This window comes from Zootermopsis nevadensis, unplaced genomic scaffold (genome assembly GCF_977971745.1).
Source record: "Zootermopsis nevadensis isolate Lab colony 2312 unplaced genomic scaffold, Znev_1.0 Znev_ptg000008l, whole genome shotgun sequence".
Lineage (NCBI taxonomy): Eukaryota > Metazoa > Arthropoda > Insecta > Blattodea > Termopsidae > Zootermopsis > Zootermopsis nevadensis.
In genome coordinates, this window is record NW_028259140.1 from 8,447,589 (window position 1) to 8,470,621 (window position 23,033).

The window sequence follows — 23,033 nt, forward strand, 5'->3', positions numbered from 1 at the left end:
GTATCTATACCAAGGAGAGGCGGCGCGTGGATCAATGTTTTCAGTAACGACTATACTTTGATGAATTACTGATCCTGCAGAGGGATCAACTTCTTAAAGCCTTCAGAGAAGGGGAATTCCTATCGTAATAACGTTTTATGCTCATCCGTCGCTCACTCAATCCTTTCCTCCGTCTTGTGCTGAAGTTCTTGTAAGTCCTCAAAGTGGCACGTCGGATCACTGCGCGCACCTGACTGCCAAACGCTGAAAACCTATTTAACTGTTACTTCCTCGTAGTAAGATGAAAAAGCCAGTTGAATTTGTCTTTCAACTTATTTTTATTTTCTCTTATTTAATTTACCTTGCATTTCTTTCGTCTTTCTTTTGTCTGTTCTTCGCATGTGCCTGCAACTTACACCAACAATTTTTAAACAAGTGCTAGATTTATTAGCAGTTAAAATAAATGTACACACCCTTCTTATATTAAATATGTACATATACTTGGGCAAATAGTGTCTTTATCACAGTAAGTTTTTCACTTTTAGTTCCCGTTCCAGCGTCCTTAGTGCTTGGTTCCGTAGATTCATGGAATGACCATGCTGCTCATGAAAACAGTCCATCTGGATGCACTGTCACGGGCATCGAACCTCTTACATCCGCATACGAAGCAGAAGCGTTGCCACTGTCACAAAAATGGAATGGGCGGCTGAGATTCGATTCCTGGCGGCTACTTTTCTCTTCATCACCAGGTACAGACCGATTCTGGGAACCAATGAGCAGGCTGGGTATTTCTTCGGCTGTAAAGTTGGCTGTCTGTCTTGTGGTAAGGTTAATAACACGCTGAGATATACCTCCACTCCCCAATACATATTTATTGAGTGCTTAATTAAATACAGGGGCAAAATTTACAATTGATTTTCTTTTTTTATTTTGTTTTTTTAAGATTCAATAGAAACCCGCCTGATGGCAATTACCAGAGGTCTTCTTCGTCCAAGCACTGCAAGCGTTGGAACATGAATCCAAACGAATCTATCTTCCTCGTTTATTTCATGTCTGCTGGTACAACCAATAGCGCAGTCAACTTCAATCGAATACATTCTTCAGAGGCGTGAAGTGCTCAGGATCTCCCTATCCTGTAATGCTCCCGTCTGTGTACAGTGGCTGAAAGAAAACATAAATTCACATTTATAGGCATACTGCTCTAAGGACTTACTTCTGTGCGCAACTTAACTTTGCTATAAATCCCGTCCCCCTGACTGTTAACTGTCAAGACAAAATCTAAAAATTTGCATCACCACAATTTTCTTAATTCCCAACTTACAAAATGATAAAAATCTTTACATAAATGTTTTTGGCCCCTTTATGATATATCTCTATATCAAATTTCAGACTCCAAGCTTTCACTGGTTCAGCAGCTAAATTAAACATTATAAAACTAGAAGCTGAACACAGATTTCGCATTGCCTCCATATAAATTTCAGACTCTCTGACCGCAAGGCCAACTATCGAACACGAAATCTCGAAGATAATAGAAGGTCGACGCTCAACGAACAGAGTCAAAGAGATTGACTGAATCTAAGGTTACAGTTTATAATGACGTTTCAGCTGCAAGGAAGAAACGTTGCGAACATGAATTTAAATAGGCAAGTGTTTCTGAATTGTAAAAGTGGGAAAACAAGACAAATCTATCACGATATTTGGTACGATTGACTGAGCGGAGATTTGAACAGAGTACCTGCTGAATACAACTCATTTGAAAGAAACAAATGTTCAGCAGTCTAACAACCGAGTGACAGTGTAAGTTTTTATTTTGTATCACACGACATGGGATAAAAACAAAACGAGCCCCGATGATGGAAAACCCACGCGGTTTGGTCTAATATTTCTTTGCCCACGTCAGTCCGGGTTAAAAGGTGTGTAAGCAGCTCTGACAAGGAAAGCCGTGCTGGCGTGCATACAAGTTTGAGACAAGGAAGAGGGATTTATGCTGTCATCTACTGTCTGTTCCCTCGCACGCAGTTCAGATTCAAATTTCGTTCTATATTTTGTATACACGTCTACAAGCTTTGTGGAGCAAACATAAAGGAACGCCAATTTAGAACCCCAACAAGGGGCATTAGCTGTCGATGCTGAAGATAATATATTTCTTACATTCATTTGATTCTATAGTAGCCGTCACCAAACTACATGATTCTCAAGGTCACAACGAAATTGTTCATCGTTGCAGCAAGAACAGCGGAGCCCAGGCGAGTGAAGACAGCTCAGATCTCGCACCGTAGTAACGCTGTACTGTCTGTCTAAGCGGAAAACTGACTCGACCTCGAAACCGTGACGTCATGCTAAATACTGTCCTGAAAACATTGTCTCTTATAAAAAATGTTCCCACTGTTGGAGGACTCTGAATGATAATTGATACTATGGGCCTGTTGCCTGTAGAAACTCGACTGAGATATTTATCCAGCCGGTTAGCACAGCCGTAACATATGTTCCGCTTTCGTATAGCACTATCCTATGATTATCGTGATTTTTCTTAGTACCCTCAAACAGACTAATACCTATACCTCTCTTGCTCATTTATAACCATTATTTGTGAGCACCCTATTACTTATCACCACTAAATAGCATCAGTAACGGATACGGAAGAAAAGAATATCGCTCACACCGACAGAGCATATTCGAAAGTGTATGTAAGTTTTTTGTGCAACCAGTTATATTGGACTCAAAATATATCCGAGTTATTTCATAGCATGATGGCAAGGGAAAATGGAAAACGTACGGGGGGAGTAGTCCGTGTGTTCTGTTCCTTGGTTGTCTTCCCCCATTTAGGTTTCTTGAGAAAAGCATACAATCAGATTTTAGCGAATGAACAAGTTCAGTTTTAACGGTGATGAGATGGTTCGAATACAGGATAAACGATGTCACGGAATAATATCTTAGGCCACGACCATGTCCTGCATATTTAATTTCAGTTCATCAAACATCATGCATACGTAAGGGATCAGTACATCAGCCACTTTATGTCAGTTTCATTCCCTTGCAAGAATAACAGAATCGCTGTAGAATAAAGTTCAATGGACATACCAACGTAATATTTTTTTATAAGGGCTACACTCAGAATGTTGAAGATATTCTGCGACGTAAATGAAAAAGTAAACAGAGAAATTTTAGCTGGAATGTAACTTACCAGTTACGTGTCTGCAATGGATGCTTTGGGGTTGTAACAAAACTGCGTGAAGTTGTAATGAATTAATCATTCAAAAACTTTTGCATTGTCATTTCTACCCACAATCATCCCGACACACAGCCGCCTGCCCGTACCCTTGTAAGATATATATATCCATAACCAGCGAAACAACCCTACACAAGGGGTGAAAATGGGAGTAAGTCCCCCAGCACAATAAAACTTGTAGTTTACGATAATGATCTTGGAGTACAGAGTTTAGAGTAAAAGGGCTTTATATGAATTAAATTAAAACTTGTTTCACATACAGGGCGAATAAAAAATCGCGAAAACCATCATGAAAGGTGGCTGTATTCCAGGTTTTAATGCCGTGTAGCCTAAGTTTACCAATGTTTTAGAGGTCCTTGCTACCTCCATCTTCAGGGCATCACTCACCGCCACCAGCTTGTCCTCACATTAGTGCAAGAAAGGTCTTACGGTGACGAAGACAACCATGAAAACTGTCAGAGCAGTCGGTGTTCTCGCCGATAATCGGAGTGCGTGCCTCTAACACTCGTAAAAAACTGAGCTAATCTGTCCCATGATTTGCTTTGTGTTAAATTTATTTGTTACTTTAATATTACTTTAATTGACATATAAGCACAAATAGGTTAGTATGTCACTAGAGATTTGGGCGTAAGTAAAAATAATTTAACCATAAATAAAATTCGAAAAACACTTGTAGCTCTTAACAGCAGTTACTTTACTCCCGATCCACTGGCAGCGGAGATGGAACATTTTCATTACAAATACTCAAAAAGCTCCCTCGAGCAGAAGGGCAATTCGATAAGGGAAGTGAACGAGATGGAATGCATTTAATCGCATGTATTTTACTAGAGTACTGGAGGTTCTTTTATCTTTTCCCCAGAAGATGTGCTTCCAAACAAAGAAGAAATCAGATGTGGAGAATTGGTTTGCTGTGAAATAGCCTTAAATGTACAGCACTGAAGCGTGCAACAAAATAACGCTGACGTACTGTTGTCCCGCCATGTTGACAACTATTTATTGTATCCAAGACACCAGTATGAATCACCTCAGCTCAGCAGAATCTCAGGTTCAAGTGTAAACATTGCACATCGGAACTATAGATACTCACGTATAGACAAAGCAGAACAGAAGCTTGGTTCATAATGATTGCATTTAATTAACTCAAATGATTCCTCGTGATTTGTTTTATTAATAAACAATTTAGATTTTTATAAAAATACAAACTTCCAAACAAACTACGCGAACTACAGCTAATTATGACGTTCAACGTCCAAAATGTTTGCTTACTAGCAGATAACTCGGTAATCCACGTTGTTTCACCGTGAACCTATCCAAAATATGGGCTAGGAATGTCTACTAGGATGTATGAATATTTTCATTCGTAAACGTTTTAAACATATTTTTTAATAGTCCATAGTAAAGGTAAAGTTGTCTCTGAAGATGTATGGAGAAATGGAAGTACAGCTCCAAGCATTATTAACCTCAGCACTAAATAGAGGTGAGTGGTCAGTTTTACTCTCGGGTGCTGCTGTTGTGTTGGGAATCGAACCATGGACCCACAGCTGCCAGATGAATTCATTCCTTACCACACCATTCTATTCGTCGAAGATCCGTTTTAATAGTAACCTCCCACACACATCTAGGTCTACCCAGTGGTCTTTTCCCTTCTGGTTTGCCCACCAAAACCCTGTATGATAAACAAGAAGCTAATTCACGTAAATGCTGATTTTGTCTACAACATAAAATTACTCCATAATTCTAGACTGTGACGTGTCATATTTCAGATTATTTTAAATTATTTACTGTCGCTTGTTAACATAACTTATCGAATCCACTAAATGACAGAAGACAGTCACATAGCTCATACAGTGAAAAAATGTCTCGCTCACGAAAGTACAACAAAGAATATAACAAAACGCAGCGAACTTGTAAAAACAATAACAAACAATTTGCAGTGCTAAAATGTTATTCCGAAACTGCAAACGAAAACTTGGAGCAACTGGCTCCAATTTAGCCCCTCCATTCCGTCTCTTGATGATGTTTTTTTTTCTGCCCTCGGACCCCACATTTGTTTGTCTACAGAAATTCTCCCCTTGTCTGTTTTATTGGCTCCATTTCTTCCCCTTCATTATCTCCGACCATCTCCTAAAACGCCACGCGTTACTCTACAGACTCCACTGTCAACTTCACTTTCGCTGTCTCTAGGCGCCCCCCCTCCCCCCTTCCCCCCTTCGGCTCGCAATGAAAACGATTTCTTTCCACTGCGTACAGTTCTGCTGGAAACAGCTGAAGCAACTTCCCTTCTGATTTCCAAATTCCTATGGTTGTAAATAAGAAAAGTTTCGGAAGAATTCTGGGGAAAATTGTTCTTAAAAGATTTGCCAGTGTTTAAAAAAACAAGTAACAAAACAATGACGATGCGTTCACCAGAATTTAACCATCACTTTTGTGAATGGCCGGGAACTCCCCAGGAGCTATTTTCTAACTAGTCGCTTCCGGGGAAAAAAAAGAAAAGACGCACGTAGGTACTCATATTAAGTGTCAATTATTCTTGACAAAACTTAAAAGCGTATACAAATTTTAATAAGTCTCCAATACCAAATTTCGTGAATATTTGTTTGGCTATTTTTGATTTGTTACAGGTGGACAGACAGATCAAAATAATAACAATATTTTTACGCACCTAAGAAAAGAATATCAAAATTCTATTTACGGCTGAATTTCATGAGTAATTTATCGACACTATAAGACTTATGCAAGAAAAATACTATTTAAATCAGCTGATAAACACTTAATTATTTACTCCATATTAATTACTTTCTCCGTGGTGCCGAGTCCTTCCTGAGAGGTCAACAGTCACTCAGCCACCCACGACATTCCCAACTTTTATGAAACCCAAAGGTTCATTACCGTGTGGTGCCTATCCTGGGTCAGATGAATCCAGTCCGTACCACCCTATCCTATTTTTTTTTGATCCATTTTAATATTATCCTCCCACCTACATCCAGGTCTCTTTCCTTCTGATACTGATAAACACTGATGCATTTCCCTACGAATATTTCTTCACTTAAACGCAAACGTTTGAAACTAGCTTCAAAGCGTAAAGCAATATGCTCAAAATATAAAATGTTTTTTACTTCAATTCCCATGTTAACACCTTCAAAAATGCGTAGATAAGCAACTTGAAGGGTAGAAAGAATTTTAATTGACTAGAGCACACAAAAACTTAGGCTATTTCGAATATCTGATTCTCCTGTGGTTTTCTTCGATCTAACCACTTCATTCTGACAAGTTCAACACAGCATTTAAAACCATTTAAACTGTAAACTAAAGCATTTAATATTAATGGGTGGGCGTGTTTACCTTGCTTTATTGCAGTGTTAATCAAATCACGTCCATATTTCTGACAGAGGTGTTTACTCAAAAAACATTGATACAGTAAGCCTCTATATAACTATTGGCTGATTCATGTACTAGAAAGATAACATTTATCGCTGTTCCAAAAATAATACGTCATAGGAAGGAATGTAGGCCGATCATATGAAACATTTACCTCACCAGACACAAATTTTTTCATTCACCGAATACACGAAATGAACACATAGTAAAAGTGAACTCTGTCTATCCGCGTTTCATCTCCGAATTATAGAGAATATTTCGATGTAATTGATAGCGTTGGGTGTCCAGAGATGTTAATTCTGGTTAGTGTCCCTTGTTTCAGGCTGTATAACACTCAAATTAAATGTCCATTTACAACACCGAATAAATTATTTTCGAGTCCGTGCATTATGACATCTGAAAGTGTGATTAGCAATTGATAACAGATTTGAATCTGCAATAAAGAAACGTAAAAAATGACAAGTTATTCAAAACAGCAAAGATCCCATTAAAGTACAGCTTTCTACGTCTGTTAAACGACAAGGCTTTCACAAGTGTGGCAATTTCACGAATAACGGCCAAAAGTATTTCTTAACGTTCTACAATTATATCAGTGCTCCCTAGGTGGATTATTTGTTTTTATTTATATTTCTTCATTTATTTTTATTTGTGTATAAATTTGTTTCTTTTTCTGGCTTCCCTGTAATTGGCTGTTATGTTTAATACTGTACATGTACAAGTTTAATTAATCTCTTTTAGTAATATTTTTCATTATTATTTCATTATTATTGTATATTTATCAGTGTTTGCCTGTTATTGGTGTCTTGCTGTTGGCAAACACGTAAATAAATTAATTGAATTGAATTGAAAACCTTTAAGATATACTCAATCTTCGTTTCGTCTTGCAATAATGTATTTGTGTACGGTGTATTAACTTTTTATCTGTGGATGGAAATTTATAAATCCAAAGGAGCCCTAGACGCGTATGGGGATAATATTATAAACAGTCTTAATTAACAGGTATGTGGGGTGGATTCGGTTGGTTCTCATGAATACTGTAATGAATTCTCGGCTTCGACAAAACAGCGATTGTTTCTTAAGCAGAACATTATCCCGTGCAGTTAGTTACTTAGCAAAATTGTGCAGACCTTTAATTAAACCGGAGACTTTGAGCTACCGTTTCTAGTCTGTCAACTTTTGTTACAATAAGATATTCCCGACAGATCCGTTCGGTCATAGCAGAGGGCAAAGCCTAGAATACCGAGTAGACAAGGCAGCAAGCTGAGGAAAAGAAGACGAGCTTTAAGTTTAATTAAACAGCAGAACAGATTTGTCTCGGGAAATGTATTTTCATACAGAATTAAAATGTTGCTTCAGTTTAAGCCACTAATTCCCTTGCAAATTACTATTACACTGCCTTTTCAGCACAATTTAACTCTACCGGAAAGACAATAAAATGAAGCAGACCTACTTCGTGCGATGGTTCCAGGGCTTCCCATCAAAATTCTGAAAGTATTCCTTGTCTACCTTATCCTAACGACATGTATAGACAGACCAGCGTAATGTCTTAAATTTTACTACTCTAATGGTGGTGTTTGCTGTGAATGTTTTTAGCTAAGGTAATGTCAAATCTCACAGAATCAATCTAGTAATGCACATATCAATGAGAGAGCTCTTACCAACTCTATCGTCCTTGGCCGCCACACATATGGGCTAGACGTAATCTAAAACCTAGTACCGTCTGTACCGCTCTACATTAGTTGACAGTGTAAACAGTTCGCAGAGCACTCTAGTGGCCGTCTCTAGCTCTATTTGATTAAACACTTAAAAGTTCACTACCCTGGCTAGTTTTAGTAGTCTGCTCATAAATTTCAATTACTTGCGGTAGCTTGATTTGCTTCTCGGTAACAGAAATAAAAATCCTTCTACACAAACAAGAATAAAATGCCATAAGCAAGGTAAGAACCAAAATAAATGGGATAAAGTAAAAGTTTTTGTCAAATATTTCATGTTCAGTCCTCAATTCTCATTATAATTTTCCATAAACTCTCCTCCTTTTCTTAGTCTACAATTTTTCCGTCCATTTTTTATTCTTTTAGACGCTTTTCCCTTCATTTTAGTAATATTTTAACAGCAGCAGCCAAACTTTTCGTGCTGCACATGAAACATGATCTATGACGGTCTACCTGGACTTCTACTCGGCGATGCATCATGTAGATGCACACGTCTTGTTGAGAAATCTCTCTCTAGTGCTTTAAGAACAGTTACTGTAGTTCTTCTTGCATTGCACACTGAAATGTTCATACTGCCAATTAACTAATTACTGTAGTTAACTGGCACTATGGACATTTCTCCTTTTAATTAAATTAGATTTTATGTAGGACTCCTTGAATGAGGCATAAGATCATTGTAAAATTTCTAACCACACAATACCGAATGTGGAATTCAAACAAGCCATCCCAGTCCAAGACAATAGACATACCATGAGATCAATATAACAATTCTGTATGAGTAATCTGCCATTTTTCTTGTTGGCAATTAATGAGTGACATATTTATCTGCTGGTACTTGATCCTAAAGTGTTTTGAAGCACAAGGGCAAATGGTCTTTCTTTACAGTTATGATTCCATTAAATACATTACCTTTTAAAGATGTTTTTATGCTTAGCTCAGACATGGCAAAATGAATCCCGTGAATGATGTAAACACAATCACCAATGTGTACAAACAGATGTTCTCATTATTCCAAAGGGTTGAAATGAAGGGAATAGTTCTTATATTTAGCATATGGGACTCTGCAACCCATACAATGCAAGCAGTGTTCAGGAAGGAGCAATCAAGAAAAGTGGAATGGTCGTGAAAACGTACATTCTTATGAACTTCCACTTTTTTTTGACTCAAAAGGATGGTGCTGTACAACAAAAGAAAAGAGAGCTCCTGTCTATGTTGGTAAATTTTAATCTTACCAATTCTAATGACTAAATAAGTCTTGTATAACAAATACAATACCACAGACCACTGGAGATGTTGGCTCTTCTTCCGAGCCTCACATGTAAAAAAATTGGGATCATCTTTTGACCCAACATTTTGTTAGTTTGTCAGTCTTGGGACTGTGAAGAGGTTATGTGCTACTTCTCAGCACTTTACAATACTGACGCCTCGGTGCCAGGCTTGCACACGATGATGCGCTACTAAAATCAACACCAAGAGCAGCAATGAGAATGTAATGGTACTATAAAAATAGTCACCACTCTTAAAATGTACAGTTTTCATGTATAAAATCCTGACTGCCATGACTTGACTGAAAACATGTCTTAACTGGAGTAATAACACATGGAACTCCATTTCCCTTCAGCATGTAAGAACTACCTGTACGCATTAATTTAAATCATATATGTGCGTGCGCGTGTTTCCTGTAAACTACGCAACCTATACAAAGTTACCCAAACTGACATCTGTCTTTGTTCAAATCATACAGAAACCACAAGTGCCTTATCTACAAGGTAAATAATCGCACACAATAAAAAGTATTGAAAACTTTAATCGAACAATCATCCACTACGGCATTCCAATCAGCAAAATGCAAATTAACCTGCTCAAGGAAGCACTGTTGTGCAGACATTAGCAAAATACATTTTGTTACCAAAGTAACACATCTTTCAAGATGAAAGTTTATTTCAAATGAAAACTGATTGTTTAAAGAAACACATATATTCAAATTCAATATTATTTTTATTGGCAGCCATGTGCATGCGTGAAGCTCTCGGATCATGTCACGATCTCGGATGCCGAATCCTACACTGAGCGTCCTACGTACAACACTCCACAGTGAAAAGCTGAGAATAACTCAAAATTCATTTCATCTGCATCAATTGTAGACTCAGCATCACTTCAATCAATGCCATACAGAATTCGATATTAAGTCGGGCCTTCACATTCTTGCAAATTACTTCTGGCCACAAAATGCTGTAATCTGAATATTTAAAAAATTACAAACACCAAGAAATATGATGGATCACAGGGTATAAATAAAACAACTTCCTTTTTAATTACTAGAACCAACAACTTTCTCTCCGATAATAAGTCACTTCAGATCAAGGCAATTCTGTCTTTCAAAATGTTTTCACTACACCCAAGTAATTGTGCAATGTTTAGCTGCATCCAATAGCAGATGACTTTTTCTTCAGAACAATATCTTTGATATTCAGATGCACTTTCTCCTTGCGTTTTGGTGGAACAGAATTGAAACAAAATCGTTTGAATGCTTCTAATTCACGTTCATCATCATCAATATCACCATTTTCAAGATCAATATCCTTCGGTGCAAACACGCTCTCTGAAATTCAGAAGAGAGAATATTAAATATAACAAATTTAAGTAAAACACATTAAATGAAGATTGAACTATAATCTTTTCAAACGCGACTAATTTAAATTGAATATGATGCATAAAGAACGTAATTATGCTAGTTTTAACAACTTTTAGCAAATGCTTTGTTTACTGCCAATTAAAAAAATCTCTGCACTTCAAAATATTATTCGCTGTGTAGGTAAAATACAATACTAGTTTCTCAAGGATTCTGCACCTCAGAATTAGAGAATCCTTGTGTTTATTAAAGTAATAAAACACCATAGCAAAAATATTATAAAGGTACAGTAATATTAACAGAGAAACTTACTTATATAATCTTCTTTCCCCCCTCTCCCCTTTCTACCAATTTCCTTTCATTTGTCCATCCTATCATCATGCTCCTCCCCTCCTAACCTTTATCTTTAATCTGTCTCCCATCTCCAGAATTTCTTTCCCATTCACTCCACCCATGATTATGTATTGTTAATGTTACCCTGAGGCCTGTGCCCAATCAAATATAACCACAGTGATTGAGGTTAGCTTTTTCAAACAGTCCCAACTGAGCAGATGCCCTCTTCCCTATGCCCGAGGACAAAAACAAATCCAGTTTTTGAAACAAGTTCCTAGAACACCACACAATGGATAAAGCCCAAAAACTCAGTAATACAGGTTAAAATGGGTTTTATATAACAGAGATCTCCGAATTCAGGGTCTTGTTTCAAAACTTGTGCAAATGTTTCATAGAAACTTAAAAAAAATACTGCAGATCAGTACGCTGAATACCGTTCACAATGGAACATGAAGGATGATGCCTTAATATAAGGTAATCAACAGCAAAGACAGGAATCTAATTATGTTTACACTAACTACCAGAACTTCTGAAATGACTTGGAATCACGCAAAGATTACAATCAAAACCAAATAAATCCTTTGACTGTTAAACAATAAATTCAGCGTCCAAGTGACAAAAACTTACCAACAAGATTCCAGTCATCTGAATGGCCTTGGCCACCGGCTCCCTTCTTCTTCTTCTTTTTCTTCTTTGCATCATTGGCAGCTGCCATTGAAGCAGCCATGGCTTCACGCATGGCTGACCTCGCCGACGAGGCATGCTGCGGCAGTGATCCATCCTGTCGAGCACTAATATGATTGTGGTTCACCTTTCTAATTTCTGTCATCTGAGATGGCGGTGACCGCTGCTGCTGAATTCGCATCCTAGGTGGCAGCATATTTGAAGATCCTCGGACAGCTATCCCATTCTCCTCTACTCTACCAACTGGTGAACTCACCTTACTGATTTGAAGCCCTGGTATGCTATTCAATCCACTGTATTCAATTTGTGGGGCCAACCTATTCCGCAACATCATATTGTCAAGATTTGCAAATCGTGGTGGCACTGACCCATTTTCTTTTCCTTTCACCCCCATAACGCCATTTGCGATAGGTGAATTAACAGGCTTTTTGCCAGGTTTGTTTCCTGCTTTGCTGGTAGGCACTTCACCATTAACAAGAATCTCTGCCTGTCCATTCCCTTGCTGTGGGAACCTACCACTAGTGGCCATGGCTTGCTGTAGAGCTGGATTTCTAATAGTCACCACTGAACCATTCACTTTGATGATGGCTGGTTGCTGAGCCAACTGACTGGCATTCATCGCAAGAGTTTGCGGACGTATGTTTTGTTTTGTTAAAGCACAGTTCTGAACGTGTACATTCGTACCATTCTGAAAATTCTGATTCTTCCCTGCAACACCAGTTAGATGCTTTCCATTTACCTGATTTGCAGCAATGCCATTTCCGATCTGCTGCTGTCGCTGCAACTGGCCATTACCGTTAACATTCAAACTTATATTATTATTTTGGTTCTTATTTTTCTTCTTGTTCTTTTTCTTACTGTTTCCACCATTACTGAGGCTGGAATCAACGCCATTCATGGTAACTGCCTCGAGCTCTTCCTTCATTTTTCCAGTGTCGACCACAATGACATTTGAGCCACCAATCCCTTGAGATATGCTGCCTCCTCCCACAAATCCCCCAAGCCTGTTGGAACTGGACGTAGCTGTTGGACCAGATATGACTGTGGTTGAGTTGTGACTGGATGCCACAGAGGGTGTGGGTTTTGAACTTTCTGAAGGTTTTGACTGAGATTTCCTTAAAGCTGCAGCAGTTGGACCATCAACCTTTGTAATTGTTATACCAGGTGGCAACTTAAGGTTTTCTAAGCTAAATGATCGCGAGCCAGAAGCTGGTAAAGAGGCTTCAGATTTTAACCTTTGAGCTGCAACCGATGAAGACGATACGACAGGCGCCTTCCCAGCAGAGGAGATTGTGTTTATGACATTATTAATTTGAATGGCAGTTGCTGCGGTGAACTGATTCAGTGATGGAGCATGACTGAGTGGAGACATCACTGAAAGCATATCATTTGTTGCATGATTAACAATAACGGATGAAGACGGTTGCTGCTGCTGTGACATACTGGACTTATTATTAACAGACGATGTTTGCTGCCTGCCCCCACCATTTACTGCAGAACTATTCTTTGCTCCTGAGGAAACTTTCAGCATACTAGTATTTTTGGCAGTGGAATGTTGAGATTTAGTTGCTGCTACCACAGATGCATTGTTCTGCTGCTGAGGGCAATTGTTGCTTCCTTTATTCTTTTTCTTCTTATTACTGGCTGAGCTGCTGTTTGTGCTACACTGACTGTTTTTTGAGTTCTGGTTGGACAATGTCTGCACCCCCACCTTACTGTCCTTCTGTGACTGACAAACTGTAAACAGAAAACGGAAATGGAGAAAAACTTATTCTGAACACACACACACACACAGTCTTGCAACAACATATGAAAGTGCCATCAAAGTAAATCTTATTTTATAAAAGCAGAAATATCAATATTCTAAGTAGTGTAATTAACCAACCCCCACAAAATATTGCAACTGTAACAAAATGGAACTAAAAGTAGGTACAAATCAAACTTTCGTTTGTGCATGGCTTTGAACATAACATATTTTGTTATTCATTTATTAAGAAATTCCCTTCATAAACAGCATTTTAATCTTTACACATAACACTAAAACTGTTTCCACTACACATCTAGGTTTTTTAGTACAGCAGAAGTTTAAATTGTCAGAGCTCTGACATATTACTAGCAAAACTTGGAGATTTTTACTTGACTAGAGCAAAGCGCTCCTTTCGTCTATCAAGGTCATTTGGAAAAAAAGTGTAACGAAGGCGGGTCACAAAAATGTGGTTGTGAATTGTTATTTGTTTGATGACGTTATTTCTTGACGGCGACAAATCACGAATTTTTCTAGTAGATACTGATAACCAACAATGCCAATTCGTAAACTAACAATAAATATTATGATTGTAATAATGAAAATAAACTTATTTGACGTACGGTAGTCACCTTGCCCATTGACCAAGGTGAAAAGGACTTTGTCTTTGTCAGGTGTGGCCCCCTTCAGTGTGATAGTTACGGTGGGTTCACTTCCGTTGGCTTCCATCACTCTCTTAATGGTTACCATCTGAGGTGGCTGCTGCAAAGCTGAAGAATTCACTTGTGTGGTGGTGGCATTCTCCCCGGGACCACCAACATTCTTTGCCTTGCTATAATTTCCCTGCTCTACTAGCCCTGAATCTTGTTTCTTTAAATTCTTATTTCCTTTTCCAGAGATACTTGAAGATGTGTTAGATTTGAGGTTAGAACTGACACCATGTGAACCAGGAGTATTTACTACAGTAATTGTAACTTCTGGTGTCTTATTTTGAAGCTCTTCAAGTCTTTGTCTCTCTGCCTCTTCCTGATCTTTCTTCTCCTTCTCCTCCAGCTGGGGAGAGAGAAAAAAAATAATTAAAAAATGCAAAAAACATCAAAGTAACAACTTCCAAATGTTAAAGGTGTTAGAACCATAATTCAGTAAAATTTCCGATACTCAAATTTCACTACAAAGTTGTTTTCGGATTAAGTTCTCTTCATAAGTCATGCCACTTAACAAATTCACTGCCTGTATAATAACACAAATTCCAATAAAATTAAGGTAATAAAAAAGTAATCACCTTTTTCTGTTTCTGTCTTGCTTTCTTGGCAGCTTTCTTAGCATCTTTACATTTACTTGACTGATTCCCCTCTATGAAGTCCAGCAATGCTTCTAGGTCTCTAGGGTCCTTTATGGGCTGTGGAAGGGAATCAACTGAGTCCTGCTTTGCAAGAACTGGGCCTGAGACTGCTGGAGAAGGTGTGGATGAGGCTCCACCAGCAGACCCTGTACTTGCTTTCACTGCAGTTTCTGTTGTCCCGGTTGATGGCACTGTACCAACTTGTGGTACCGTAGCATTTCCTGTCCCATTTGCACCACTGGCACCAGTACCACCTATTTTACACTTTGCTTTTTTCTTTGTAAGGAGGATTCTTAGTCTTTCTCTCATTTCTTGATAATTACGACTTACCGGAGCAACAGACGGCTGTAAGAAAATAACAACACACTAGAATTCTCCGTGCCTGGTACAAGACCTACATCCAAAAAATGCCAATTCATAATATCACATGGGATATGGAGGTAAAGCTCCACCATTCTAGACCTTGGCATGTGATGCAGGTGATACTGCAGCTTCATGCTTCAACTGTACATTCAGAACCCTCGTGCGTTCTTTCTGCAATTATATTTTAGTCACTCATATCAAATCTCAGAAAAATCCTACAAAGTAACATACAAAGCTGCACACTTTGATGAATGAAGTCTATTTACATGCTGTTAGAAATGACAATTGAAACAGCACAGCTTCTTCTCAACTGCAGTCACTTATCCGACGTCAGATTTCACCACGTTCATGACGGATCGTGATAAAACAATTCTAAGCTAAAAATAGATAATATAAATCACAAGGAACACTTGCAAGATGGTCCAAAATGTACCTGCCAATTTTAAACTCAATTTTTTCCGCAACAAGTGATTACAGTTTTAAGAAACTTTGACAACACAGTGTAGTACTCAACCAATTTGTTTTTGTTCAAATTTGACAGCAACAAGCAGCCGATATTCATCACTGAAGAGTATATTCGGTCATCTAAAAGCCCAGAAAAGGTCAGAAGAGTGTTCAAGTAAAGCTTGGTGTCAAAGCTGGACTTGACAAGCACACAATTTCAAACCTAGTCAAGAAATTTCACAAGACAAGATCAATTTTGGACAATTACTGTCAAAACATGGAGTCTTTAACAGAAAGGACAAAAACCAATATTCTAAATGTTTGATAAAAACATGCTGAACACATCATAATATAAACAGCTTGAGATGCTGATATAAATGGTATTTGAATAAACTGCCTCATCTCTTAGACGAAATAAAGCAATAAACTTGATAGGTGCATTTCTGACCAACCTGTACATAACAAATGTCTCATATAACTTTCTCGGCGAGGATCTGATGCAGACTGACGGGAAAATGGAGAATCAACAAAAACAAGAAAGGTAAGCAGATAAACCATGCCTAACTCCATGCAGCTCAATTCTTTATGAGAATCCAAGTTGAATACAATCCACACCCTTACATGTACTGCATTTCCTTAAAATCCATCTTAATATTAACTTCCCACCGACACCCAGATCTCCCTCCAAGCAGTCTCATTCCTTTAGGTTTTCTGTACACATCAATCTCTCTCATGCATGCTACATGTCCCATAAAGCTCATCCTGCCTGATTTCATAATGCTAATATTATAAGATGAGAACCAACCTACAAATTCCTGTGTAAATTTCCAAACACAAAATTTAGTTTTGACTCTTCTTATGCAAACTGAGAAATGCTCCCAACATACTTTAATTTACACTAATCTGCCAAATTACTCACTCAATGCCAATTTGAAAAGAAGAAAACGACTGCCAATTTCAGAATGTGGCAGATGGTGCTAATTTTAAAAAAGAAGAACAGAGTCCTCCATTACGCTCATGTTTGTCACAGTCCAGTTACCTGTGTGTTATGTACCAAATAAAAAACATGAAATAAGTATTTAACATTACGCGTCTGAGTTAAACATAAACAAGGTATGAAGAGGTTAGGAAAGCGGGATTAGCAATTACTTCAGCCATAATGGGACCTGCATCCGATATGACTCTATTATGGCACACGTTTCATACATTAGAAAACTAAGAGAATGCTTTTCACCTGCTTATCATCATTGATCCTAAGCAGTTTCATAATCCTGAACTCCATGTTTCCAGCAATATCTTTTGGATTTCCCTCGTGTGCTGGTCTACAGTAGTGTTATGGAACTTTCCTCTATCCGCTTTCAATCATGATCACAGTTTATTGCAAGTTGGCCAATTAATAATGATATTAAAATTAACCTTTTGATACTGAAGCTCATATGAATGACACATAAGAATTCAGTCCATATCACAAAAAGAACACTACACTTCAATATTACAAAGATTAGATGGTTAATATTGTTTAATGATACAATTGCTGTTTACAGCGAGAATTAGACAAAACCCATAAAAACAAAATAAATATATACAGTTTTTTTTAAACAGGTGGAACATACAGTTACCAACGGGGTTTAATGGGTCAGAAGATCTTCTTGAACAACATTTTTACCACTGCTATTTCCCACAATCTTTCATAATTCTTCAAAGAGCTTCTTACTTATTTTCAAAATCACACACAACTACAAAATTTAACACAAATTTTTCATTGCAAAATAATAAAAAAAAGTTGTTGCAAAATGCAAACATATTCAAGAGATTTTTCAGCAGAAGAGTGTTGTATTCTACTGGTTATTTCTATGGGGATAAAACGTTAACAAAAAGGTAGTTTGAAATGTCAACAGATGATAGAAGTCTTTATACAATTTCAAACAATAACAATATTAAGTACATTACAGACTAGTATTTCAGTCAGACATCACACAGTACAGGAACGTCCAATGTTAGTGAGGTAAATACGTTATTTTGCTGTTTCACAGACTGTTAGAATTTGGATATCAATGCTATACCAAATCTTTACCAGTATTTCACACCTGTATTAAGATAGGAAATTTGGTACCTTTAGTTTTTGGCTAATATTTAATCTGAATTTCCGTCACCTTACAAATCGTCATTCTGCTTCAAATCACATACATTTTTCAAATGGCGTAGTTCATGATTCATATGCCTGTGATGCCATTTGTTTTTGGAAATAATCCCTTTCACTTTTTTGTTGGTCCCAACTTCAACTGCATATTTATTGCCTGCAGTAACACAAGTAAGTACGAATGGTTAGTACTGAATATAAAAAAATATTCTAAAGTTAAATGTGGTTGAATATGGAAATAATCAGTGCAGAGCAATGGAATAAAGATCAACATATGATGACAAGTTCTGGGACAATGGAGACACGGGAAATCGAAAAGTCACGCGCAGTTTACTATCCGAGACCCCAAAATGGGACATTTAAAATGAAGCTTAGTTGATTATAACACGAAGAACAAAACAATGGAAGTAATGTGTCACTTAAAAATCTCCAGTCAGACGTCATGAAATGAAATGCAGTGCTGAAATTCTTAAGAAGAAGTTTAAAGCGAGCCAGAAGAAATGATCAGCCCAGCAATTGCAATAAGACGAACATATGGTTGTTAGTGTTTTGTATGATATTGTCATTACGTTATGCTTTTGTTAAAATTGCACATTAAGATGAAATAACAGAAACAAAATAATGCACAAACTGGAGTGATGTTAAATGAAGTCAGAAGATGTAATAATCAGGTCTACATTTTCATGAGAACAAGGTATTCAAGTCATGGCAAAAAAATAGGCTTATGAGATGATCATACTCTGTGTGTGAGTTCACAATTTGTCAGTTTGTAATTAGCCTGTGAGATACAGCAGAAATCTAGTACAGTCAATTAAATGCGAGAAAAGTTAAAAATTGGCGAACCCCAAATCAAAGAGGAGATAATTAAGTTTGTTTCATATTACCATTAATAACAGAATATTAATTAAAGAATACTGTATATACAAATTTTAGTATCATTAATCTAGTGTTGAGACTGTGTATTTTAACAATTTACATACATTTGATTCACAAATGTGAGTTTAATAAGTGCAGAAATTCATACTTTAAACACACTCATGTAAACCTTAGAAACATGGCACCTGCATACGGTGGCAGTAATAGTCTCCTAATTGATATGATAACCTGGGATACTGGAAGCCTGGGGACCAAACCCTTAACACAGTAAGTGCAGGGGGCCAAGAGCCAGGGAGCACATGAGGTAAAGCTCTGGTGACAAAGCCCCAGGGATAACAAGCCCAGTTAAAATAAAGCCTGGAAGGGATTGCCTGGGAATACCCCAAAAGGGAGTATGCCCCTGGGAGTGGCAAGCTCATGTGGTCTAACCCAGGATAGTGAAAAACCTAGGGTGTCCAAGACCAACAAGGGCAAGGCCCAGAAATTAAGAAGGCAGGCAGAGAAAGCCTTGTGGACAAAACCTGAAAGGAGGATACACCTAATGCAGCACAGGCCTGGGGGAGGAAAAAGAGAGGGGGGGGGGAAACTGTGACCTAGTTTCTAAGGGATCGCCTTGCTGGGGGTACCTGAGATGTGACAGATGGACAGATGTGGATGGGTTCATAAGGTGGTCTTTGCTTATGCTGAAATTAACCAACAGCTAATAACTGGATACGTTCAATTCAAAAGTGACCCTCAGAGACAGTATTGAGCTGTCTGTCAGACACACCTGACTTTGAACAGCAGTAGTGACTAAAGAAATTTCTACACACAATTTTACGTGATATGGAAAAATGATCAGACTTGTTTTGTGAAAGTTGTGAAATAGTGACTACACCACACTGGCAGATGTATTTTTATTCAACTGCAAAAGCAATCAAAAGAGCTCTTCATATCAAAAGTAATGATACAGTGTTCTCCACACAACTGAAACCCATTCCCACACTTAACAATAAGGCAGTGACTATGCATAAATAATGCTTGTTGAAACAGATTTCTCATTATATGTCATACTTAATACATGGGAGTATGTTTGACTGCATCAACATCCCACAGTTCTGAAATCATTGTGTAAGCATAAAATATAATGAATTTGGTTATTCTGCAAATAAACTGTGCTTTAAGAGGCAGTACAATTTGGATTTTTTTTTAAAATCCCAACAACATTCAAATTAAAATACCTTGCAAATGCTACCAATACCTGCAACTGTTTATGCCCGCTGAAGAGGTGTGCAAAGAAACTAGCTATGCAACGAGATTCATGTGAAGTTAAAGGATACATTAGATATTTCTGGAATTTCATGAATGTGAACAGACTGACTGCATAGGTCACACAATTTTTTAAATAAAAGGTGCAACATATGTATGCATAAATACCCTGCATCATCACCGTGCAAAATACCTACATTACCTTTTATATTTTAAACTCAATTTGTATCTGAGATATTAATACCCTACACTTCTTTATAGCTGTGGAATATCTTACAATAGATATTGATGTTACAGAATTTAATGTATTTTATAGAACACTTAGTTCTGCTCATAGAAGGTTCAATAAAGTTGAGTTTCTCCCTCAATCTGCATCAACAAAATATCTGCATTTAATAAAAGCACCAGTTAATTTATACACAAAATGCTCTCACCATGCCATGACCAAATACTTCACAGTAACAGCAATCACAGTGACGAGAATCCCGTTGAGTTGATGTAGTAGTTGAACTAGAACGTTCTGAGCAAGTGTCATCTTGACTTGACGAATCCTCCAGGTCAACCACCTCACTGTCAGGGTCTATAAATAAAACCAACATACTTAAGTTTGGTGAACTCTGAGGTATACACAGCCGTGTGTATGAAGATGGCTGTCTTCTGCAATGCAGCATATGTATAGACTGGTAAATATTGATCAATATCTCAGAAAGGCATTCTGTCTCCATCATCCTGATGATAGATACAGTACACTCCGGTGAAACAACTCTTAATACCTAACAGACTTCTTCTTCTTCTTCTACTATGGCTCTCCGGTCCATGGCCTCCTCAATTCTCCTCTTCCATTTGGTCCTCTGTTAGGTCCGTCTGTCTGAGGCTTTGATTGAGGTTTCGAAACATCTTCCTTTTTACGGTGCAACCAAGGCTAACAACCTAATAGACTACAAGCTGTATAAAATGAAGCTTGCACGGTGACTGAAGTTGATGAAAGACTCTCAGGTTACAAGCTGCTTCAGGTGGCTTGTAACCTGAGAGTCTTTCATCAGACTACATGCTGCAACATCCCAGAAGATAGCCATCTTCATATTTAGGACCATTTTTCAATATTTGAAAGCAAACATCAATATTCCCATCTTTCTAGCACACATTCCTTCCTTAAGGGGTAACAGTAAACTTCTGAGACTACCATGCTTTCTGGGAGTGTGGATCACCAAACTTTTGAACTACATGACCAATTTTTATTAATTATAGTAAGAATGTTATGGCAATGAAAGTCACCAAAACAAAGTACTTTCTAATTTCCTACAATTGGTAATAACGACATGGTGGAAACAAACTTGTGAGGTGTGAGCACCACTAGTGAATTTAATATACGGTCCTGAAATGACATGGAAACAACTCTGAAAAATAAGTTACCATGGAACTTACGCATTTAAAATTTTATATGAAGATACTTCACACTATAAACATGCTTAAAAATTCAGTATAAAATAATAACAATAAAAGCATGGTGATGGTGCAAAACGTTGAGGTTATGTCTGACAAGTTTAACACTGACAAAAATGTGTATTTTAGTAATCAGTTTTCCCTGGAAGAAAATTACTATTACTGCTACCAGCAATCTGTAACATATCTAGAATTGACTCAACTAAAATTTCATCAAATGAACATCAGTGCATAGGTCCAGCACACTAGCTCCATTTTAATATTGCATTATAAATATGTAATTAATAACACAATATTTGTAGGACTAGAAATCAATGTAACAGGAAAGTAACCTTCATGAGTTCTACGTAGAACCTCCTTATTTACTGCTTCTTATTTTATCTTCTTCACTACTCACTACTTACTAATGAGTAACCAATAATTGAATTATTAACTTATCTGAATATATTAATGCAGAGTCAAAAGGGGCTTCACAGCAGGACATCTGCAAAATATACTTACAAAAGGTTCTCTTCTCAATCAATGGCATTTTACAACACAAGACTGATATTAAAGAACATTTTACTACTCCAAATGCGGGCCACAAAAACATCTTATGACAGAAGTTCTCCAGCCATGCCTTTAAAGAAGTACCTTATAAACCCAAACTTCATTATCAGAATGCAGCATCCAATAAAATGTGAACTTACAGTCTGTACACGCGACCCGCTTGATTGGCTCAATACTTCCTCCATTCTTGAGGCTCTTGTGGCATGAATGAGCAGGAACCTTAGATGTCATAGAGCCAGCTGTTGCTCGATGTGGTGTCGTACTTGTGGCAGCAGACTTCACCACATCAGGCAGAGGCTGGTGACTATGGGCATGTGAATGCCCTGCTTGGCTAGCAGTCTGTGTCGTGGAATGTCGGACAGAACTCACAGGATGATGATGATGACCATTTTCTGATGGCTGTTGTGAGGTAGCAATAGAAGGGCCCCTTTTCACAGAGTTCTGAGAGAGCTGCTGTCGTGGTACCGCAGACTGGGTGGCTAACCCCCCAGGTGACTTTTGCTGAGCCACTCCATGTTGTTGGAAGTGAGTCTTTGCTTTATTAGGGCTTGTCTGTGTGGAAGCAGAACTCTGCAGATTTTGTAAGGGAATTTTTCCATTGCCACTGTGTTCCCTACAAGGAGTTCCCATTTTTGCTATTGAGGTTGTAGAGACTGGAATATTTTCCTTTGTGGCAACTGACACCATCCCAGGAGAAGGTTGTTTATGTGGCTGTGGCACAGATGTGGGTGATTTAAGGGCAGATGGTGATGTTCCAGAGCTGGTAGTGGATTTGGGATGGTTTGAGTAAGTAGCTGCAGCCGTGGTTACACTGGGAGGACTTGATGGTGGTGGAAGAGCATCTAGTGGCAGCAGATCAGTTACAGCTGACACTGCAGGACTTGTCAGCTGAGATGAAAGTACATGAGCTGGTTTAGTATCAGCACCTGTTGTCAAC

At 37.9% G+C, this 23,033-nt stretch overlaps 1 protein-coding gene and 1 long non-coding RNA gene across 5 annotated transcripts in view; both read right to left on the reverse strand.

The window, feature by feature from the left end:
* Positions 1-215: 215 nt before the first annotated feature.
* Positions 216-8,395, reverse strand: LOC110829499 (uncharacterized). Of its 2 annotated transcripts, XR_002542987.2 has the most exons (3): positions 8,245-8,371; positions 954-1,140; positions 216-741 (listed from the first exon to the last, which is right to left on the reverse strand). It is a non-coding gene; the product is annotated as an uncharacterized LOC110829499 (long non-coding RNA). The 2 variants fall into 2 exon arrangements; XR_002542986.2 differs by lacking the exon at positions 216-741 and having other exon boundaries at positions 826-1,140; positions 8,245-8,395.
* Positions 8,396-10,089: 1,694 nt separating this feature from the next.
* LOC110829488 (uncharacterized) overlaps positions 10,090-23,033 on the reverse strand; it is a 28,255-nt gene continuing 15,311 nt past the window's right edge. For 2 of the 3 annotated variants that reach the window (XM_087344983.1, XM_087344985.1), the window contains 6 exons: positions 22,237-23,032; positions 20,539-20,684; positions 14,974-15,378; positions 14,315-14,744; positions 11,891-13,684; positions 10,090-10,900 (listed from right to left, as the gene is read on the reverse strand). In XM_087344983.1, coding sequence (XP_087201109.1) covers positions 10,716-10,900; positions 11,891-13,684; positions 14,315-14,744; positions 14,974-15,378; positions 20,539-20,684; positions 22,237-23,032 — 3,756 coding nt within the window. In that variant the 3' untranslated portion in view covers positions 10,090-10,715. The remainder of the gene's footprint in view (positions 10,901-11,890; positions 13,685-14,314; positions 14,745-14,973; positions 15,379-20,538; positions 20,685-22,236; position 23,033) is intronic. The other variant, XM_087344984.1, reaches the window with a different exon arrangement.